Source organism: Centruroides vittatus, unplaced genomic scaffold (genome assembly GCF_030686945.1).
Source record: "Centruroides vittatus isolate TY-2023 unplaced genomic scaffold, ASM3068694v2 contig_753, whole genome shotgun sequence".
Taxonomy (NCBI): Eukaryota; Metazoa; Arthropoda; class Arachnida; order Scorpiones; family Buthidae; genus Centruroides; species Centruroides vittatus.
Window position 1 is genome coordinate 264,272 of NW_027122489.1, and position 25,696 is coordinate 289,967.

The following is a 25,696-nucleotide window of genomic DNA, read 5'->3' on the forward strand; positions in this document are numbered from 1 at the left end:
TTCTTGTATTTTTTCTTCCATTCTCTCTGACCTCTCCAGGTATGTGTATTCACCTTGAAGGGCCTCAGTGCAGGTGGGTAAAGTTACTCGGCACACCAGAGAAAGGGTGAGACACACTAGGACTTCACCCTGCCCCCTAGGCTAGTCTCAAGTACTGTGTACTAACCTTTTTTTTTTTTTTCTTTTTTTTGATTCTTTCAGACACCCGTTCATATAACCATTCTTTGAAGGTTTTTATTCAACCCAACTGCTTTAGAAAGTCGACGCGACAAATTTTTACATTAAAAATTTATGTAATTTAATATTTATTTATCAATTTAATGCATTACAATAATTAGCCTAAATGAGAATTCCATTCCAGTTAGTATTTTAATTTTTATTTAAATTTTTTTAAAATAAAACAACACATTTAAGAGTTAAAAGTCGGTTAAATTTTTATAATTAAAATTCAAATGCCTTATTAAACACTTTAAAGAGAATTTAAGAATTTAATTTAAGAAACAAAATAAAATAAAAAAACTGAAGATCTTACCTTTGTTTTATAATTCAGTTTGCCTCTAAAAATAAGATAGAGTTAAGATTTTTCTATTTATTTCACGTTTAAAAACACGAAACAGTAATTCGAATTTAATCACGAATAGCAGATTAACTTATTATTATATTTTTTAAAACCTTGCGTTTTATTTGATTAAAATAATGGCTATCCTTTCCGAAAATATAATTTAGATTCTTACTTGGAAAGTTTTAAACTTGGAATATATATATGTGCTTTTATATTCTCTCAGGGAATAGAAAAGTGCACAAGGAAAGAGGAAGGACATAAATACAGTAGGCTATATATTTCGTCTGTTCTTGGATATTAATAGTGAGTAAGGATCCGAATTAATAAACATTATACGAACTTTATGACAGAAATTCTTTACTGTTTCAAGGTTATAAGTAAGCCAAATACGTTTATTTTGAAGACGAAGGTCAAAAATATAATTTTTTTTTTCTGTTTTTATAATAATTCAATTTAAAAATAAATATATCCGTATAAATTATGATTAAAATTGTGTTTAATTATTTGCATAGATTAACATTAAACGATATATATATATTTAAAATATAACTTCTGTTGATAAAAATACTACATAAATTTTCTATCCAGTAGAAGAGTTTCCAGTTTAAGATTTCAATTATTTTAAACGATGAATAAGAAATGTTTTAAAAAAATGTATTTAGTAAATTTAATTAAAATGATTTTTCATTCACAAAAAATGAATAAATTCTTGAATGAAATTTTAAACTGCAAATTTCATAACACGATGATGGAAATTCTATATGTTCACACAGTATTCCCCTTCAGGGAACTTTTCGACTTATTTTTAATTCCCGACACATACCCAGTGCCTCAACTTTCGTCACGATTATGAACGAAACACAAATTAAAACAAACAAGGTAACACGTATCCCTTCGTTTTCTTCGGAGTAGAGATGATGGCAGTCGAGGCACGCACGCCACCTACGTGCTTTGCCAATGCTTGACCCTGAACATACTGCCAAGGTGACGACATGTACCCCCTCGAAATTTTTGATTCGAAACTGCATTACGTTAGTCATGCCAAAGAGTTACATAGTGCCACATCGTGTCACGTTGTTCTGCATCACGACTCTTGGACGTCCACCGCGTGAACCGGAAGCGCCGGGAGTTTTTCAGTTTCCTGTTTTCTCACGGCAGAGATGGCCCAAATGCTGTTCAGATAAACGTTTCACAAGAGGAGAAGGGGAAAAAAAGGAACTTGTTAGAGCAAGCGGTTTTAATGCGACCCAACACGCAACAGCCTCGGGTACTGAATTAAATTCAGTGTATCTAACCTCTCGAGGTGCTTAAGTCCTCAATTTTACTCCAGAAGTCACATCCATTGACCAATCACATATGAAGTTCATATATGACTACCATTAATCATGTCATTTAAATTACTACAATTTTAATAATTTTGCAGTTAATGAAAATAATTAAATATTTTATTGCAGCAATTTTTATTTTTTATATAAATGCCTTATCTGATCTTACGAATAGCTACTAAAAGTTTAAATTTATCAATAAAAAAACGTTTAGCAAATATAAATTTTTTAAAATGTTTCTATTATCATCACTCGTACTTAGAAATTTACATGACGTTACGATCATTGCGGAATTAATGAAATTACCATGTAGCATATTGAAACTGAAGGGAATTTTTAAGCTTTTATTCATTAATAAATCCAAGTATTTTCTCCTCGTGTGCGATACTTTTCCAATATATTCTGACTAAGTAGCTATGATTTTCATTAAAAATGCACTTATATATAAAATTATCTTATTAAAACTTGAAATATAGTTATTTTCAAATATTACAAAATATATATATATAGACTCAAACATTTTTTTACTATAACTCAAATTATTCTAACATACATGACTATGGGATAAGGCAAAGAGGAACAATTACGGAACATTAAAATTTTCTAAAATCTTCGCTATAGATTAATTATATTATTTCAGAAGTTATATATTATGATATAAATATAAAAATTGCCCAACCACAATTGTACACATCAGAGAGTTTTACTGTTAAGGAATATTTATAATGACTTCTTTGAAGCATAATTTCAAAGAAGTTGATAAACTATTAAGATCTTCAGTATTGTCTCAGTACATAAGAAACGATTCTATATAAAATTACAAATGACCTTACTTCTATGAAGTCGTTATAAATATTTTCGGTTAAAAATGTAAATTATTTTATTAAAAAATTTGAAAAATTCACAATTATAAGTTCGTTTCACAATCCACCTCCGTATTGGATATACATTGAAAAATTTCTTAAAAGAAATATTAATTTTTAGAAATACCAAAGAAATCACAGTTTATTTTAAATAGATTTTTTTTTTAAATTCAATAATTTTAATAACAACAGTTGAGATAAAAAATATTTAAATATTTTTGTTCTATTTTACTCCACAATCTCCTGCTGTCTTGCACATTTTTTTTTTATTCATGTGTGGGCGAGTGAGATATGAACAGACACTGTCAGGATGATATACAAGATTCACAACCAAATATATTACAAACATTTTAAATTCTACTTTTTTATCTTTATAGATATTGATATTTTTAAATTATATTTATAAATAGGTTATACCTAGAATAAATTCTGTAATATTAGTGATCAAATGTATTAATACGTATATTGAAATCTTGTTAAATCCTTTTTTTTTAAATAATTCACGGAGGTAAAAAAGCAAAAATAAAATATCTAATGCATGTAAAAAAGATTCAAATTAGCAAGAAATGTAAAAACGGTAACCTCCGATCAATTATTCCAACCGTTGATCATATTCATCAAGATTATAGTGCACGTGTTTTCTACACATAAAATGCAAAAATAACGTTAGAAATTGCTTCTACAGTAATTTATTTTTCCATAATATAAATCCGTATCGAATACATTTAAAAAATTGTACATGCCTATTTTGAACCAACATAAATTCAACACAAAAACTACCCTAAACAAACATTTAGACAGTTTATAATCCAGACGAATTTAATGCTAATTGTATATCTTCATATATTTTTATTAATACCAAAAAATTTTAATAAGAAACTGGATTGAACATGATGAACCCGTCATTCCTGTTTTAAATACGCAGATGTAATGCTACATATTCGAAAAGGGCGCAACAGTGTTTACTCGACTGGTATGCGTATGACACTGACCTAGAAATTTCTTACGATTATTTTTAAGGACCTTCCTATCCCTCAGGTATAAGGAAGAAAGAGTTGTGCGACCTTTAACGACAAAACAGATTAATTTGGTATTTGGCTAAGCTTTTTTCATGGCCTCTGCATAACCTAAACTTACTTTTATTTCACGAAATTAAAAAAGGAAAAAAAAAACACGCGCTGTGTAAGTGGAGGGAATGCGTATTGTGCATTAAAAATCACAATATTTCGTTCTCGTATAACTCTTTAATGTTCGGCATCATTGATATAAAATGAAGAAAACAGATGTTAGTTTATAGAAGAGTCGATTCTATGTTATCAGGGGAGATGCGACTTTACTTAACATAATGACGAGCTCAAGGACAACAACACATAAGCGTGGCATTTTCTTCACGTTCTATGCAATTTTCGTGATTTTATAGCGCAAATTCAGAGATTTAAAACATCCTAATAAGTCTTAAATGCGGTTATCTTTAAACATTTATATCAATTATTAACTTTAATATTATATATTTAAAGTATTCGAAGGAATTTTAACGAATATTCGAGGAAGAAATCGAATAAATAAAATTTCCCTTACATAAAGGATTAATTAAACCGTATCATCAAGGTTTAACGAAAAAAAAATAATGATAAAGCTAACAACATTTAACATATTTTTAAAAAAGGAAAGAATTTAGCATATAAAAGATATGACATGTTTTTTTATTTGAGAAAGTTTAAAAAATAGCATTTTAAATATCCAAAAACTAATTAGATTTTGAAAATAATAAAAGTTTCTAGTTTCAAACATCATTAATATATTTCTCGAATATTATGTTTTTTAATTAAAAAATAATAATTTAAGTAAATCAAAGATAATCAATTTCGATGTCATAGAATAAAATTACAAAAATTTCCAAAAATAAGTTAAAAGCCTAAAAAAGTAATGCCTTTCTTATAATATTTTGCGCTTGATAATCGCAAAGTGTGTATTAATAACAGACGAATCTAATAATTTAGAAAATAAAGCTATTATTAAGTATTTTTTTTTTAAATTTAAAAAAGATCATTTTTCGTTGTAAATTCTCATATATCAGATACGGACCTTATGGAATAACGAGGTATGAATAAACAAACAAATCTTAAACACGAAAATAAAGGGAGCGAAGTATTATTCCGATTCTGTTTTAAGATGCATCACAATTATTATTATAATGCAAGGTATAAATTTAAATAAAATTTAAATACATTACGTTAAATCTGAGATATATTTGTTGATAAAACTATACAAAATCCTCGGGAAAACGAAGATTTTTGTACGCTGTATGTGTTAAAGGTAGATGTTTTTGACTATATTTTAATTAAAATTTTATTATTATTATTATTATTATTATGGAACGAAAATTGTAATAGAAGCTTCGTAAATTCTGAATAATTTCAAATAATAAATTATTTATATTATAAAATACTAAAATCCAAACAATTCCGTAAATAGTTGAGGTTAACGTATCAAAATTTCAAACAAATTTTTTACTTTTTAAAAAAATTTTACTAATGATACACCAAGTTATTGTGTAACTAATCAATAATACTGATTGTACTGTATTGTTTTAATACCAGTATTAACAATATTTACCACACTTAATTTATATGCGAACAAGTATCACCATCCTTTTCATAATTATAAAATAATCACTCGATATGTGTTATATAAGAAATGATATTAATAAAAACTAATCAATAAATAAATAAATAGAGATTAAACATTCTATTTATAAAAAAGTACCGAGGGAACATTATAAAAAAATAAATAAAGCGTTATCGTTAGACATATTAAAATAGGATAGGCAACCAAAAAACCAAAGTTCTCACGACTTCTCTATCTTACCCCACAGACAGGGCCGGAACCATGGCTTTGGTGAAAGGGTTAGGAAAATCGCGACAGACAGACATAGGGGTCTTGCAGCTGCGCGAGGAGCGGTAACAAAGGGTTACAGCAGACATTATCTCATCGACCAGCAGGTGGGTGCAGTGTGTGGTGAGGGAAGTATAGCCTCTTTCTACCAAGCATCAGGACGAGTCTAGAAAAGAAAGAGTTGACTCTACCGTTCCGTCCTGAGGGGGAAAGGAGTTTTTCCCCATATTGTAATTAACCCTTTGGATATAGATCTAAATGATATTTGGGTATGTATAAGATTCTATTCTAACAATGTAATTCCGGTTATTAAAACTGAAAAAAAAATTCTATTACACGTAAACATATTTATTATTATAAATAATTCTTTCTATAGAGAATTATTTTAATATAAGGAAAATTTTGTTTTGATTTTTGTACAGTTTTCAAGTTAAAAAAATTCTTTTTTTTTTAACTCAATGGGAAACAGAATCATTAAACATTTAATTTAATTTTGTTTATTTATTTATGTTTTTGCGGTGGAGAATAAGATTTTATTTTTGTGATCAATAACGAAAAGGAATTAACTTTCTTATTTATTGATTTGTTTGTTTAATTTCAGTTAATGGCACTTCGGCACCATCATAATAATTTTTTGTGAGTAATCAAAATAAAAAAATCTTGCTTATTATTTATTTTACAATTCAACCGGAATAAAATCTTCCTTATTTTATAAAACCAGAATTTTAAAGAAATTAACTTCTTTTTTATTTGTGTCATGTTAAATTTATAATATAAAAGTTAATCTAAGATAGAAGGTAAACCCGACATAATTTATATAATTAAAATTATATGTTAAATTATGAAATCTTTTTTAGGGACATTTAAAATTTGTATTTAAATATTCAAAAGCTATTTGATTTGAAAATGCATTAATAAATCCCTACAGAAATCTTATTGAGTAGAAATAAATATCGAGTAAATTATAATATTTTACGCACAATTATTTGTATTTTTAATCAGTATATATTCTGTAATTAATTAATTTCAGATTATATGAATATGTATTCTGTATCATATTTAATGTTTCAAATAAAAATTTATTTTGAGTAGCAAGAATATAAATCGTTGAGAAATTTAATCTAATCTTTAAATACTTATGAATTATATTTATTTTAAAATTATTATCGATTCTATTTTATGAAAAATAATATGTTTTTTAAATTAAAACATGGGTCTACTTTACTGCATAATGAGATAAACGAGACCAACTATTGAAAAATATTATTGTATTTTATTCAAGTATTTTCTTTTAAGATGATTAAATTGTTGTGCCAATTTATTTTTGAAAAATTTAAATTGAATTTTCTACAATTTTTAGAATCAATATCATCAACTGTTTTCATCTTAAAAGACTACAATAAATCCAAGTTATTAATCCCGTAACTTCAGTTAATAAACATAAATGAATTCTAAAAAGATTTAGACAATATATTTCATTAAGACCTTTAAAGTTTCGGTTTTCTGTAATAATGCAATATATAATATCCTTTCATGAATGAAAAATCTTTTACTCTTCCTTACTTTTAAGAAAGGAGTTAATTTACAAGGTCAAAAATGACATTTAACACTCTTTCATGACTACGTCTTTGAAACTTCTTACTTTTAATAAAGAATGGGGTTTTTGTAGTAAAAAAAACCCCTGAATTTTTTATTTTGATTTCATTCTCTGATTAAAAAATTATTATTATTAATAATAATACGAATCAGCAATGTTCAGAACAAAGCGCAATTTGAATTTCCATTTTAAAATTTATCTTGAGATAAATATTTATAAAAATCAGGATTTATTATTATAATATTATAAACTAATATAAGACATTACAATAGATTAGATTTAAGATATCCATTTATAGATGTGTTTGCTTCTTGTATAAATTATTACAAAAATATTTTCAAAGGTTCTTATAGTAAATCTGTTGAAATTTATACAAAATTTAATTATTATTATTTAAATTAGAAAGAAAAATTATATAATTTAGCATAAGCTAGAAAATTTAAAACAGTTCAAATAATTCTGAATTTATAAACTACTAGAAAAAACTTTATACAAAATCTTTTCTGTTTAAATATATTATTATATTTTATATAGAATTTTCTTTATCTTATAATTTGTATCAACGGATTTGAATTTTAACGCTTAGAAAGCAGCTAACATTTTTCAAACGTGCATCGAACTGTCTTAATGTCTTCCTGAACGCATAAAATATCCAAAATAATAGTATAACATGCGCAATAGCGTGTTGTAACAACATCTAAATTCGAATAAGTTAATACAGACAAAAGGTTGTGTTTGATTTGTTATACTGTATTGCCTGTATGCTGTATAATGTAGCGACTCTGTAGCCTCCGAAAAAATAAAATAAAACAAAAGCATCTAGGTCAAATCTTCAATTATTATTATGATTTTCCTGAACGGAAATAAGTAAAACAATTACTTAAAAAATTGAGATTTACAAGTTCCTATAAAGAGTAAAAGTAAAGCTCAATTTCATAATTGATAGTTACTTTTGTAAACATACATTTAAAAGCTATAATAATAGAATAATATAAGAAAAATTATTAAAATTAATAACATAAATAAATAGAAATGTATTCAAACTATCGAAGTAGTAACCCGTAGAATTGAGGTAATACAAAACACAGGAGATTAAAGTGTAAATCTTAAATAACTACTACTAAATATCATTGATACAAAGATTTATCTATACATGAACTGAAAAAGTTTCAAGTACTCTATAAAATAATATTTATTTATTTACATTCTACATATTATATTTTAGTGTATAAACAGCGCTAATAAATATGGATTGGAGCTTGTGTATAAATGACTTAATTTGTAGAATATTTCTTATATTTATATAAAAATATCTCTTACATATGTCTGTCTGGAAAGTAACATTTATTTTCCTAAGTATATATCTGATAATATTGTATAATGAATTTCATTAACAGAAGAATGTGGTTTAAAAAATATAACATAATTAATATAGGAAAATTTAATAAATAAGTAAATAAAAACATTCTGGAAATAAATTATTGCTGTATTTTAAACATTTACAAAATAATATTAAAATGATGATTATATGAATAATAATTTTGAAAATAAAATACAATTTAGTTAAAAATTATAAAATGACACTTTTATTTTCAAACTTGTGATTGGATAAAATGAATCAAAATATCAATAGAAAGCGTACTTAAGTTATATTTTAAGTATAATAATAATATGAATATTTTATGTACAAAAAACGTTTATTATTATTATTAAAATTGTTTTTAGGTCCACATTACTCTAATCATTGTCATGTTCTTGTGTTGATGACTTGCTCCATTTAGAAAAACTAAATGGTTCAGTGTTATGGTTTCTTTGGTTTAAAAATTCCTCAATGTCGCAAACGAGTTTAAATATTATTATGAGAATGACAATACATTCTAATTATATAAAAGCTAAATAGATTTTTAAAATCAATTTATTAGTTTTATACAGCCGAAATCTTTTAGTTTAATTAAGAGCATGTAAGTTTGACTAATAAAAAGTTATCGTGTTTATAGATCAGCTTTATTACTAAAGCAATAAGAAGTATATAATTGTATTTTCATTTTACGAATAAATTTATTTAACTATGTGCCATTTCAATGCTAGAGTAAAGAGTATAACATATTTATAATCATTGCTTTAGTTTAGTAACAAAGCTGATGCATAAACATGATAACATTTTATTGGTTAAACTTACATGCTCCTAGTTAAACTAGAATATTTCGGCTTTATAAAACTAATAAATTGATTTTAAAAATATATTGATATTCACATAATGATATTTAAACTTGGTTACGACATAGGACTTATTACCATAAGAATATAAAAATCATTCTAATATAATAATGTGTACTTAATTTTTCATAAAACAAACGTTCATAAAATATTTTATTATTTACCCTTTTCAATTCCGAAAATAAAATTCTAAGATAGATTTCTGTCGATCTATTTATCTACAATGAATCGCAGCAACCATGCAAAATGTATAGCAAAGATTCTATCATTAGTAGGCTATATTAAGTACAATAAAAACAAATTCAAGTATACATAAAAGAATAAAAATCATAGAGTGCATCTATTCACAAGACACAAGTAACGAGAAGATACGCAACAGAAAGACATCGGACCAATCATAAACACTGATAAATTGACGCTTAGGTTCCTGTAAGTAAGCAGTTGCGCTATGAACAAGTTTTTGGCGTATAGCTGGACGGCTTTGACGTCAGCGGGTTAGTAAGAATCTTAGTAAAAATGCGCACTCGAAGATCTCCATTAAGTGCGCCCACTGTCAAAATTCTACCAGTTACAAATTGACGTATTATCAGCAGCACGAGGTGAGATAAAACTCCCGGTCACTCGCTCATTTTCAGGTGAATTTAGTTCACCATAGCTCTCGCCCGGCAAACTGTTGCTTCATTTTTACGTTTATTATGAAGCGTGACAACTTTTAACTTCTTTTCTGAGCAATAATTATGATTTTTCCTTTATAAAACTTTAGGTTTTTCTTTTTAAATTTAGCCAAGTTGATATAGTAAATCGCTAATATTTAGTTCTCATATTCCTTATTTCTACATTATTTATTACGGATAGATGAAAAGAAAAAAAGCATTTATTCAAAAAATTACGGCTTGTTCTGTATAAAACTTAAAGGAAGTAGTAACTTAAAGGAAATGGGTTTAAAAAATAAAAATAAAAACTATCAATAATCTGTTAATGTCACAGAGGCAACGTTTCGAAAGATAATTGAATTATTTTCTTATTTTAATAATATTTATTAAATATTCAGAGTAATATCAGTTCATAAAATTATCTATTTGTGTATAAGACTGCGGAAGCACGAATAGAACAAGACTTCAGAGTTGAGAAACAAAATTTTTAATGGTGACTAATAGAAAAATGGTTGAGCCTAAGTTGCATCATACAGCACATAAATTTCAAATTCATATTTAAAAAATCAATTCCTTTATGAATATAATTAAAATCAGCAACAACAATGAAAAAAACAAGATTTAAAAGAGAAAAAATTTATCAATTTGTAAAGATTCGATTAGTTTTTCCATGAAATTTGGCATGGTAACTAAAGCCAATGATTTACAGTACAGATCAAAATAATTTTTTAAAAATAATACTATAAATCATAAATTACAAACAATTTTATTAATATGAGATACCAATTATAGTGACAAGATAGTACAAGATTACTTTTGTAAATGCATCAAATAATGAATATATAAAGATGATGAATTAATAATAAGATATGTAAATCAGCTGTTATCAATTAAACCAAAAATCAATTACCTCAGAAAATAATTATCCTTATCTTTCTTTAAAAATCAATTATTTAAAATTGTTATTCTGCATATTACTTTATACATTTTACTATATAGGTAACAGTATATATTATTGGATTAAAATGGCAAAACATCTATGCAATGATTATTTCTTTTGCATTAATATAGTATTTAATCAACGGATTATGCACTTTATAATATAGGCCTAATTTATATATCAATAGTTAATTAATGAATTAAAGTAAAGGTGATCATATAAACAAAACTTTATATTTCACAAATTAGAAAACAACATATTAGAAATCAAGTGTATGCTATGTCACATAACTGTTATAATTCTTATATTCATATAAATTTTTTATTCTTATCCTATAAAACTATTTTTAGACACATAACAATAATAACTTTCAAGCCTTCTTCAATATGCTTAGAAAATTACTTTTAGACAATTAACTTATACAAAGATAGCATAAATTTAAATTTAATTAAACATTATAGCTGAGTGGTTCGTTATTTAATAAAGGCATACTTTAATTTTGATTATAAAAAAAAAATTCTAGGTGAAAGGAATTCTTAATATCTTTAAATTTTTAATAAAATTAGATCGGTCTTTAACTTAACAATTAACAAATACAAAGTTACAAAAATCATTTATCCACAATTCGTCATTTTAATTATTTTATATAAATTAAAGCATAATACAATGTACTTTTATCCTGTTTTATTGTAGAATTTAAATCATACATCTTCGTAAATGGAAGTAAACTTAGTTTTATACTTTAAACATTAACGCAATTTTGTAAATAAAAATTTAAAAAAAAATAAGTACTGATCAGTTATTTTATTTTAAAAAATTATCACGAAATATAAAAATTTTTAATCGTTTTTTAAAGGTTTTTACTTTAAAATATTCGAGCAATATTCAAACAGGATAATTTATATTCGTGAAAGGCATCAAATATCAAAATTTGGAGTTTAAATTAAGCCTATGTGAAATTCTCAGACATTAAAAATTAACAATTCAACGTGGAAAATTTTAGAAACGGGTATTAGTTGCAGAAACAATTTTTATAAACACAAAACTAAGAGTAAGAACATTTGCGTATTTGAATTTAAGCTAGAAACTATTACATTAAACAAGCTGCTTACCTGTTCTACTTGTTAACGAAACAAAAATAAAAAGAATTTGAACTGCGGCGGCTAATACTAAAAAGAAGCTTAATGACCAAATAACAGGCAAGGTAATATTTTAAAATAGCCTGAGATCACGTAAGGTAGGTGTTACACCACCTGTTGGATATATGTGACACGTTACATTGTTTACATCTGTTGAATGTGATCGAATCAACCTGAGTAAAAATATTTTCATAGTTCAACTTGTAATAAATTATTATGGTTTTATTATGTTAGAACGTGTTATGATACGAGATAGCAGCTTGCTTAGTGTAGAACTTATTTGTAATTTTTCTATTTATATCACCAAGACAGCTCTATTTTTTAATAATTATTTTCAAATATGCCTTAAGCTAAGTTATACTAACAGTGTGACATTTTTTTAAATATTCAGATGCTTCCTGGATCTTGGTTAGTGATTGATCCGAAAAGTATTTAATTTGACTTTCACAATTACTAAACTAAAGATTTATTATTCTTAGCCTTTAGGCATAAATATACGATCGTTTAATTTGTTTTCACAATACAATAAAGCGGACAAAAAATAAAAATAATAATAATAAAAAATTCTAGTGTGAAGAACCTCTTTCCTGGAATAACAAAAACTTTATTCTTATACGTGTCTATGAAGTTTCATAAATATGCTCAGGGCAAAACGATTTTTAACAGATAATCAAATGTCTAAAGGTAAACGTTTGATAAACAGATTTAACAGATATAAGGATAATATGTGAAAGAGTAATCTTAATTAAGATTGCATTTCCGGGAAATCTCTAAATCCGATAATACGATCAAATAAATCTGATATCAAAATTTAAAAATGAATTAAAATTCATTTAATTAACATTAAATTGTTAATTTCGAGGAAGTTTTTTTAAACATAATTATAAAAACTTGAATGTTTTTAATTTTAATATGTTAATTATATAGAAATAAAAATGATTCTCACCCTGTAAAAATAGCTTTCCCTCAAGACTGATTTCTATGTTCTACTTATAACCTTCAACTACTGTAATTTTTTTCTTTTTTTTTCGTGTCTTTTTAGTTATATATTTGATAGTCACGTGTTAAAGCGAGAATTTGGGTGCCACTTCCTCTCTCCCTTTTATTCCCACCCAAATTATAGCACCTTTACTTCACCACCTGCTGGTAATAAGTTTGAGGTATTTCGCACCTGCACACACCTGTACGTTAAACTTTAAATCCAATTAAACGAAAATGATAAAATTCTTTTAAAGTTACTAATTCAAAAGATGATTATTAATATGTTTCAAATTTTTTAATAATTACTAAGAAACTTTAAGCGTCAGAGCTACAAATAGTGAACAAGTTAGCATATTTTAAAAACAAAACTCTCTACGTTCACGTTATATTTAATTATAATCTAATTTAGAACAAATTATAAAAATTAAATTTTTAAAATTCGAATTAAGAAAAGAATTTTTATCATTTTTTAAAATGTTAAACTTCATAATAAAGCTAATATTTTAATTCTTAAGTGTATTACTTCTATAAAATAGCATAAAATATCACTATCCTCGACTATTTATAAAAGCAATCCAATAAAATTATATAAAAAAGAAAACATAATTCCAAAAGTAATATTGTAATGAGATGTAAGAATCTATAATAACTTATATGAGAATATTGGACCCGTACATTAAAATAACAGAACCTAAAAATATGATCATGATGCTTTTCGATCATATTAAAATAGGATCGATATACTTTCCAAGTTTAGATAATGGAATTCAATAAAATGATAAGAAAGTAATAAAGTATGAAAACTATTTTTGAGATTTAAGCTAAATTTTCAAGTCTGTGAACAAGAAAATTGCTTAAAAATGAAACAAAATAATAATACGATTCAGATTTTTGGCTCGGAATCCTACTGTTGCTTCATAAAATGATATATTATTGAGTCAGGATGAGCATTCCTTGTATGTTGAGCAATGCATAAATTTAAATTCTTTACACTTTTTATTGTTTTAAAATTTAAAAAATTTATATTATGTATAATAATATTTTATTCGAATACATAATTTAGACTTATTATTAACATTTAAACGGAAAATAATATTTGATGACATGTTGTGTAAACAGGAACCAGGAACCGAAGTTCGATGGCCTGAAATGTCATAACCTAGCACGTTGGCCTACCTGGCCATGTTCCTATATTCTTTTTTTTCTCTCTCTCTCTTGATTTTTGTTCTAAATTGCTCGATATTTCGAAAAAACCAGGAAAAAACTTTATAAGGTTTTTAAAAATATATAGACGAAAATTTTATTCATAACATGGGCCATATATATTAACATAATCAATAACTATTAATTTTAAAGATTTTACGTCATAATTTTGTCGCATGCACCAGGTGACGTACTTTTTAATGCCATCTAGTGGGGATAGGCAAAAATAAAATTAACCTTCAAGTATCATTGAATCTTAGCTTTTTTCTTAATTATATTTAATAAAATATTTGATTTAAATTCATTTTTAATATTTATTTTACTACATATCTATACGGTCGAAATTGTTATTATTTTATATATTTTGGTTTACGATCTTTATCTATTGATATGCCCTGTTGTATGTTGGTATAATTGCACTAACATATGTATCTTGTTTCTAGTTTAAAACTGTTACACTTTTTATGCAATAAAAATAATTTCCATTAATTAAAATTCCATGCTTAAATTAAGCGGCTTCTTTGTTTTACTAATAAGAAAATAAATTAATAAAGAAGCCGAAACGAGTTTCGAATTACATTTTACAGGTTACACAATAACATACATAAAAGAATTTTGTAAAAACAAAGCTAATCTGATGTATTATAAAAAGTTTTTTAAATTGTTTATATTAAAATATTATTATAATTACACTAGAGATACTCGCGTATAAGCCTTTACTTACATAGGCCTAAAATGTGAAGAAGAAATTACTAAATTTTTTAAATACATATAATAGAAAGCACTAATTTTTTAAATGTTTAAATATAATAATATATTACACGAATCAAGTATATTATTTTATTAAGATGAAAAATATAATTTTCCATAAATCAACATACAGAATCAAAAGGAAGATCTGGAGCTTTACCTTCTGATTCTGTGTATTGATATGATTAACTGCCTTTATGTAAATTAAATGAATACATGTATATAATAATATTAAACTGTGCCAAAACATGTCAAACAATCTCTGGAATATAAAGATTTAAATCTAATTAATGTATAAATAAGATAAAATAATCTTTTAAATACTTCTATAAGCTTATGCGAAGTGTAGAAAAATACGGACTAACTTTATTTTGTTTTAATTAATATCAGTTTTATTCTGTAACATAAGCTAAGATAACAATAACAAAATTTTTAATTCATTACAGATTAATAGATTTCTAATCACTTTTATTAACAAACGAAAACTATTATTTTATGTTAAGTGCCTAACTAAAACTAATTGCTACACCACGTAAAAATTAAGATGAATGGGTTATGGATATGTTAAAATTCTACGAATGAAATTTAAATATTGAATATTTAATTCCGAATATCTTACTATCTCTTAATTTGGGGTACTTTCATTCATATTAATAATTCAGGGTCGAGCTAGATCAATAAAGTAGATGTATAGGCCTACATGAATGAGATATGTGAATTTAGATACGATATTTGGCAAAAATATCCAACTCGCGTACAATTCGTAGATAAATATATAAATAAAACAAAAAATATATCGGCATTAATTAGTATAGATACTTGGCAAGCATTAACGTACTCTTAGCAATTGCATAGATATAATTAAATAAACGAATTATATATTTAATTACGCTTAAAAATGAATGTAGATTTAAAATCCTGGAAGCTAGAATGACGGCAAAAACAACATGATGTATAAAAGTCCCTGTACAGCTACTAAAGGAAACTGAAATATTTTTTATGCTAATGATTCAATGGTAATGACAGGGCGCCATCCTTATGTGACTGACTATTCGTAGTGAATGACGGATGGACACAAATTAAGTTTTCAGTTTTCTCCGTGATGTTTCTTAACCCTATCTTTCCTAAGGTCAGTTTGAGAGGTAAGGGAGATTGAAAACACTACAGAAAAATTGAAACATCTTTTTTTGTCAGAACTAAGTATAGACCGGATTATAAGATACTATATTGATTATAGGAAATTTATTCAAAAATAATTCTATTTAGAGATCGTGATCTAATCTATGAAAATTGTGGAAGAATCCTTAATAATGGGTTATTTATTAAAAGAACAGATTATGAAATATATTTAATCGTATATTTTAAGCAGTTTTTTTTTGTTTAAGCCCTTAGAAGTTATTAAAATTATTGATACTTTTTATTTGTTTAAAACCAATTATTAAATCCGTTATCGAAATTTAAGATTAAAAGCTTACAAGCGGTTCTAGATTCATAATTTTTGAGAAATGGACCAAGTAATTTTTTTATTATAATTTATGCTTTATTACAAACAGTAAAACTAGAAATGAAATTATTAAGTTGAGAAGTAATTTTAGCATATAGAAATTAATGTATAATTCTGGTTTGTAAAATTTATAAACTTATATAAATCAAATGATTTAACTTTAATTCTGTTATACGTTACTAGGCTCGAAATGAATACTGATAAAAGATTTAAATAATAATAATATTTAACGTAGATATAAATTTAAGAATTATAAAAAAAATGTTGCAATGTAGAGTAGAATGTGGCAATTCCAATTTTAATTTTATATACACCGTGATTTACGATATTTTAAGACAAAAATACCATCAAAATATATGTAAAGTCATATATAACTTTATTCTCTCTGCATATATATAAAAACACTTTCTGCACATAGATAAACGTGTAATTTATTTAACAAAGAAAAAATAAATGAATAAATAAAAGTGTAAACTTAAAATTTACAACTATAATTCGAAGAAACATTTTATTTAATATAATATAACATACATAGCCTATATAAAGATATAAAGAAATAATAAAACTAAAAAATAATACATACAGTATTTTTAAATTGATTTCTTTAAAATATTCCATATCTGCATTATTTATAGCCCTTTTAAATAAACTAGATGAAACCCGACATAATCATGTCGTTTTGTCAGTATTAAAACACTTAAAATTATGTAATTCTACATATATATATAACATTTACAATATAGAAATATTTACAATTAAACATAAAAACATAAAATAAAAAAATAAATTTTGAGTAAATATAACTCATGATTTTGTTATATTAACATTAGTTTATTTAATTTTTGTCTATTTTTATTTTAAAAATATAAATGTTAAATCTTCATTTATTCTTAATTTTAATATGGTCTGAGGTTTAGTCATCAATAGAAACTTTCAACACATTAATAATGGGAATTTACTGATTGAATCACTATTGAAAAATATAAAAAATATTTTTTTATAATTAAATCAAAGAAATAAAGGAATTGTTTTCGTAAGAAATAATTACAAAATTTCTTGCAATTTATCTAGTAAATAACTTACTGTTAAAAAACACAGTGTTTATTTGTGTTTTTAATGATAAAATTAAAAAATAAACAAGTAAATTTAACAATAATATTAAGAAAATTATGATAGATAATTTCAATGATTTTTACTGAATTAACAAATTTCAGTGTTAATTTTATTTCAATATAAAATTTTAAATCTTAAATACTTAAAAGTAATTTTTTTATTTTAATTTTATTTAAATACCTCTTATTTGCTTTAAAAAGCTGTACAACTTATATAAAAAAGACCTAATAAAATTGTTAAATAATTATTAAAGCATTTCATTGTAATCATTCTTCTCGAGTAAAAATAAATCTTAGAATTATCATGTTTTACTCAATATAACTTGGATACTATTTGAAGTATATAATTTTAAGTTCAATGAGTTCACTGAATACAATGTATTACATTACGTGTTTGAATACACGTATCTTTATATAAATTGCATTGTAGTGTAGTTCAATGTCATATTTATTATTACGCGGTCATGTAAAATGAATCACTTTATTTATTAGCATGTTTAATATATGAATCATTACGTTTCCAATGATTCACAAAACGTGTTTTTATTATATGATATCATCCAAATAGCAAACGTGCAGATATTAAGTATAGGCTTATATTTCTGTTTTGTGATCAAGTTACAGAGGGGGAAAAAGGAGACTTAAGTTAATTCGTAATAGTAAATTCACTTGACCAACCCGAGTCATATCATTTTCAAAAGTAAATGTTATAATAAAGAATGCTATTTGCTTTTACAAGACGTCTGCTCCTCTATTGCGTGACTAATGACAATATATGGTGAAAATGCAACTACAGTACAGCTATTAATAAATTCCGAAAAATTTCAACACACTAACTTTATACAGTACGCGACTTATAGGCCTATATAGTACTATGGAGAGGAATATAACTGAAAAATGCTAATTTACAAAGGTTTCTAAAGCAAAAATTTCACGTGACAAGAGCAGATAGAGTATATCAAAATCAAGTTATAATAATTTAATCTGAAATTAAAAAAATTTTTTTCTATAGTTTATAGTAGTATTCTATTTATAGTAAACATTTAAAATATATTAAATACTATAAACGTGTAGAATGTAAGTCTGCATAGTCTATACATTAAATATGAACTGTTCTCTATTATTTAAACGTAATGAAAATTTTCAAGTCACAATTCTTATCTGAGTGTTGATACAATTAAGTTTAATAATCTCATTAAAATATTTAAATCTTTCGAAGTTCGTTGACCCGATCAAGCGATTAATAAAGTAATCATGGATAAATGAAAGTTCAAAAAAAAGGATATAAACAAAATTATTTATTTTTTATTTTTTTAGTCTTTAGGCTACTAGAATGAAAAGATGTTTCATAATTTTGAATTTGATAGTACGATTTCAAACCATAACCCCGTAAAAAAACCTTCACATCATAATGACGTCACAGCAAGTCACTGGAACCGAATACCGACCAATGAAAGGAGAGTTTTAGATTGTCAGCAACTGTCAACCAGCGAGTCATCGGATCACGTGATTATTGGGCGTAACATTTTAGATTTGAAAAGGAATCGAAATAAGTAGAATACGTGTTAGGAATATAAATAGAGATAATGTTTTTAAATCGAAGTACAGTCTAATCTTTGATTTCTTTTTAAAGGTAATTTTAAGTTTATAGTATGATAACAGACGGGTATAAATAGCAAATTTTCAAGGGAAATAAATTCATTAAAAAGAGAGTACAACGACCCTGAGTATGTTGTGTTGTTATATGTGCGCGAGTTCAGGGTTGTTCATCTACCCTTAGGGTTTCGTCCTCTCTCGTTGCACCATCAGCATCGAGGTGTGTTGACCTTGAGTTGAAACGGAATGTCAACCGAACATTTATTCTCCACCTGAGTCAAATTAACGAAACAATTTCGTCGAGTTATAGTTGTTTCATACTTTCCTTCAACTGCTGACGAATTAAATGATCACAAAGAACAGGAAGTTAAATGACATGTGGTGATGACGTGTGACATGTCTCCAGCAATTGCCGTCACCTATGTGACCACAGCTTGTTAGGCATGGCCCATGGGTCACATGGGAATCCTTATATTTGTCAAGATCATGCTTACAATGATCTACAGTATCTATAAAGGGCGGGGACTGAAGAGATACTCATGATTCAGTTAATCAACAGTTAGATTTAATGGATAAACAGGTGGGGGTGTGCCAATTAACTAACTTTCTGTACCTCCCAAATTCTGGGGGTATGTCTAGTATCTTCATTATATGTGATTGATATATCCCTGTCACTCTATTGTTCTCATTTGTGATGCTATTCTATGCCTCCGGTGAATGATAGTTTTGCTTCAGTGAGTGTTTTGTGAGAACTTAAACCTGCATTTTCGAACTGCAATGATTCCGAACCATGTCTTTTGTGAAAAGATAAATAAAGAAGAAAAAAACAGATGATAGATAGAACTGAATGGTTTACTGAACATGTTGCCTTACCTTGATATAATTTCGTTTTTTCTCAGTAAGAATTCATATTAAAATGATTTACTATAATGTATGATTTATATTCGAACGAACAATGAAATTAAGCCATTACTAAGCGTTCTTTCACTCCAAGAACACGTAAACAGGATTCATATTATTAATGTGAAGTCAAATCAAATCAAAGCATTTTTCAAATGTAATTATCACGATATAAATTATATTCTAGATAGACCTAATGTGTCTAATCATTATACACTACTTAATCATTTACATTTAATAATATATATCAATTAACCGAGACGTTACATTAAAAATGAATTTCAATAATCGAATAACTTAATTTGAGCATTAGCACAGGCAGACATATCTGATTAGTTGAAATAATCATTAGCATGCGGATCGGCATTATAATTGTTCGATTGTCTCTTTTACATTAAAAACAAGATCTGCGCCATATATATACTGCTCTACAAGAGACACTTAATTATAAAACAATGGTTGAGAATAGAAATTCGGGTCATTATCTCAGTTAATTACCTACAACGGAAATAAGTCCTAATCGTTCTGGTTTGTTCTTTAACAACTCTTGTTATGAAAACTATTGGCTTCGGGGCTATTGTTATTTCATTAAGCCCTGCCATATCAAATCTCCGGATTATATAACTACCTTAAATGAAGGTAAATTGATGGTCAGCTTGCATCCGATTTCTTTTATCATATACACCTGGCAATAACTGCTTAACCTATTATTAGTCTTTAATGAAACACGAGCTTTGATTTCCAAATATCCATTAGTCGAACTCTGTTATCCACTAAAACTATTTTAAACTTTTTAATGATATTTCAAATCAAAGCATGAAGTAAGAGCTGATTTCTTCTATATTTTAATCATAGAAATTTATACTTATACTACAGAATGCCTCTATAGAAATTTTAAAACGCTTCCCACTTAAATTGTTAATTAAAATATTTTTATTTTTCTACAAAAAATAATTTTGCTATTTCTCATTGAATGCTAATCTTAAATTATTGCATTTCAAAAGTATTATGATAACATATTCATAGCCTAATAGGCTATATATATATTTCATAATTGAATGCCCTTCGAAAGCAACATAAAATGCAAATTTTATATTGCTTTCAGTTAAAATATAGATTATTTCTTAATAATACAATATTTTAATTTAAATATGGATTTAAAAATAGATTCTTTAATATGTTAACATTTCAATAAACTGTGCAATTCAATGCCCTTTTCAAAGGTGATTTATTAACATTAAAACAAAATGATTGATAATTTTTCGTGATTTTTTAAAAGCTCTTCTTATCAAAATTCTATATTTATATTTTATATAAGGTTTTAAAATTACAGTTTTTTCTTTCTTAATTTTTTTATAACGAAAAATATTTATTAAAAAATTTTAATATAAATTAAATGAAGACATTGAAAAATTTAAATTATGCATTATTTGATAAATTAAGAATTAAAAGAAATTTTATATTAACAATATATATATATAGACTCATTTAATAATCTGAAATTAAACAAACAGGATATTTTAAATATTATCTATAAAATTTTAAGCATTTACTTATTACTTTTGCAAAAACTTAGCCAGAGTATAACATACAGGTTTAAGTTTCTTCTTCTTTTTAAGGCTTACTTGAAAAAAAAATATATATATATAAATACGTCTATAAAACATTGATATGAATATAAACCCGTAGCACTAATAATAACAGACATTATTGCATTACATTTAGAATATTTAAAAATTTTTTATGCCTATTAATTATATATTTAACAATATTCATTATTGCTATTAACTCATAAGAAATTGTTGTCATTAAATGGAAGATATACAGGATCATATCTAATATTAATAATTATTTTAATATTATTTATGTCTTAAATTAAGTTTAATGGATGTTTTCTTATCATAAATAGAACATAAAATTTCATTACAGAATTGAAATATTTATTTGATAATAAAATTTTTAGTTCTCAAGTCTGATTTGTAAGTACTAATAATTCTACATTTCAGACAATCATCATTTGAAAAGTTAAAAAAAAAACGTTAACCCTTTAAGACAGAACAATACCGTATGTCTAATTATCAGAACCAACACTAAAACATACTAAAATGGGCGTAACCATTCTTCAGACACTTCTTAGCTACCTATAAAACAGTGGCTATGGGCAAAAAGGGCAATTGCCTGGGGTCCCACCAATGGGAGTCCATAAACCAACTCTTTATAAGAAAACATCCCACAAAAATTCCGCGAATAAAAACGTCTACAGTCAACACTGTACATGGGGCCCCCCTAATTCAAATTTGCCTGGGCGCCCACGAAACTGTAACGCGCCACTGCTATGAAATACTTAAAAAATTATTAAAAAATAAATAAATAAATAAAATTGATGCCGTCATGAATAAAATTTCGTTATTCAATGTTCAAACAACCAAACATGCGAATCAGTCTTCAGAACTACTAAGTACTGTACAAGTACGCCAACGACGAGTGTAGACTCTTCAATCGTTTTTAACAATATAAATGATGCAGAACGTCCCCTATGATCACATACTTTCTAAATTTCACGTTTATCAAAAAATGCTTCCGTTCAGAAAACTTCCATTATAAAAAAAAGAAAAAAAATTAAAAAAGGCAATCCTTTAACAGTAAAAACCACATTGCACATCCGTATAATTATCGGAACCAATAGTTGACTAAGAAGGTTCTAAAGAAAGGTCAAGGTGGCTAAGAAGCTTCTAAAGAAAGTTCAAAGTGACTAAGCAATCTCTAAAGGAAAGGTCAAGGCCAACTTAGTGTTTTTAAGTGTTTTTTAAAATTTAATATTGGTTTCGGTAAGTATGTAAATGTGCACTGTGGTTTTACCTTTAAAGGATTGTTTTCTTTCAATTTTTCAATTGAAACCAACCCGGATGGAGACTGTTTTTTTGGATTAATGTAAAATGTACTAAGACACTGATCACCAGGGGACGTTCCGCACCATTTACAAGTTAAGGACGGTCGAGAAGACTAAAAACATGAAGTTTTTTTTTCTTTTTTATCGTTGATATACTTGGTGGTTCCAGAAACTGATAACCGGACGTTTGAACATTCCATAATGAAAACTTCATCTATAACCAAAACATTTTTTTGAGAACATTTTTAAATATGGCTAAGAAGTCTCTAAAGAAAGGTCAACACACACTACCTTAGTGTTTTTTAAACTTGTTTTTAATGTTGGTTCTGATAAATATGTGAATGTGCAATGTGTATTTTTTTTGTTTTAAAGAATCATCTTTTTTAATTTTTTCAAATTAATAATTTTATTGCAAATAAGTTAGAAGGAAAGGAATTTATTTTTCTACTCATTTTAACAATTATTTTTTTTATAAATTATTTTTAAATTATGGATATTGTTCTTAATAATAAAAACATTCGAAATGCTGACTCATAGTTCGAAAATTACTTCATTATTCAAGTTGATGTAAAATAATTTATAGATTATTTTTGTTTTAAGGAGAAACTTAGATATAAATTCGGATTAATAAAAAATTATAAGCGTAAGCATAAAATGTATGTATTCACTTATTCCTTTTAAAAAATATATTAAAAAAGGCATTAATAACAATAAATATGCTACAATCTCCCTCAGGAATAACCAGAATTCGTGCTTCATTAGCAGGCAATGAAAAAAGATTTCTTCGGGACAAAGTCCTTATAAATAATGACTCCTGCAGTCTTTCTAATGAATGAGTTTTAAAAAATTCCCAGCAGGTGTCCATTCCTAAAAGACCTCCAAACGTGATCCACGTGGAACTACCAATAAATTGGCCATGTTTTCATAGATAGATTTGAACTCACCTAACTTCGTTATGTTGATTTGTCCCAATTTCGAATAAATATCGCCCGTCTTGAATCTGCTGTGCCCAAGGAGGTTTCATCCATATCAATGTATCAAAATGTCCAGCATAGAAGAGTGGAAGCAACCAATTTTCAATACTAACTGCACTGAAATAAATAAATAAATAAATCGTTAGTTCTTAAAAACCATTTCAAGTATTTAAATCATTTTATCAGTTAAATATTTAGAATCTGAAACATTTATACATTAATAATAGAGAATAATAAGTTTTAATCAGTCATCGTTTGATTTATTACCAATGTACAAATGATGTAGAAGATTTATTTCCCCTAAGTTTTCCTTTACAAATATGGTATAATTAATTCGAATGTAACGAAATTATTAATTACTTACTAATTACGAATAAAATTTGATTAATTTAAACCAAATGTATTCAGAAGGAAACATAACTAAGAATATTTTTTCATTTATATGGGATAAATTACTCAGATTTAAATTATATATAATTCAGCTTTACTTGAGAATTGTACAATGTATCTCAATAGAACATGAAATGTTCAACTTTTAGTACAATTATATTTATATCCGAATATGTAATATGATATATTTGAGTTAATTTTGTTCCAATCGGTGATTATTTTAAATTAATTAAAGCAAAATATAAAAATTAAACTAGCTACAGCCTAATAAATAAGAATTTTAAAAATATATAACGTTTAAATCAGTAAATTTGGTGCCATCTTATACCAAAACATAAACATATAGATGAAGATAAACCTTTAATTTATATAACAACATTGAAAAAAGATTCATGTGAACGTAATCTGTATTATCCTACATAGGTTAGGTCATTCAAAAAGATTTGAATGAAATTCTGTAGAGGTAAACAGTAGAGAAAAATCGATTTCTGATTATATCATACTGAAGATTAACATCAAGACAACTGAATCTTATAAAAATCCTTCGTTAAGATCTAAACCTATATTCTATATTCGGCTGATATAATCATAAAATCCTTTTTAATTTTGTTTCCATTACACATGCCAAGGTTACTCTATTCATTAACTTCGAAAAACAATGTAAATAATAGATAAAAATATTCTAAACGAATTACGATATTACATACGATCGTAAACAATAAAACTAAATGTTATTAATATTTAATTGCTAGACGAAGGAACTTTATTAACAAAATAAGAAGATGGAATTCGTTAGATTATTTTTCAGATATGTCCCGCTGTCTTAATTTAAAAAGCAGTGACATATATATGCAGTTAAAGAAACTAATTACATTCATAATTTCCATTTTTTTTCTTTACGAGCTGATGAAATAATTGAGTTATTAATAGAGATGGCTTGATACATAGTGATCATAGGATTACTATAATTAATATAGTTTTGGCATGCAACAGTCTAAACATAATCTTAAATAAAATTGTGAAAAACCTAATCATTATTCTCAATTATTGAAAACTTTTATTTTAAATACATTTTCTATAATATTAAATTTTTTATGGAGTTGTTTTCTAAAGCTCATCTTATTTATTTCAACGGACATTAACCGCTGATGTAGCCCGGAGGCATTTATTTTTTTGGAAGAAAGAAAGAAAATAATGATACTTTA

General features: G+C 25.8%; 1 protein-coding gene across 1 annotated transcript in view; it reads right to left on the bottom strand.

Moving 5' to 3' along the window:
- Positions 1 to 25,696, bottom strand: part of MESR6 (misexpression suppressor of ras 6) — a 154,582-nt gene that overhangs the window by 94,207 nt on the left and 34,679 nt on the right. The window contains exon 3 of the mRNA XM_067277660.1: positions 24,072 to 24,218. Coding sequence (XP_067133761.1) covers positions 24,072 to 24,218 — 147 coding nt within the window. The remainder of the gene's footprint in view (positions 1 to 24,071; positions 24,219 to 25,696) is intronic.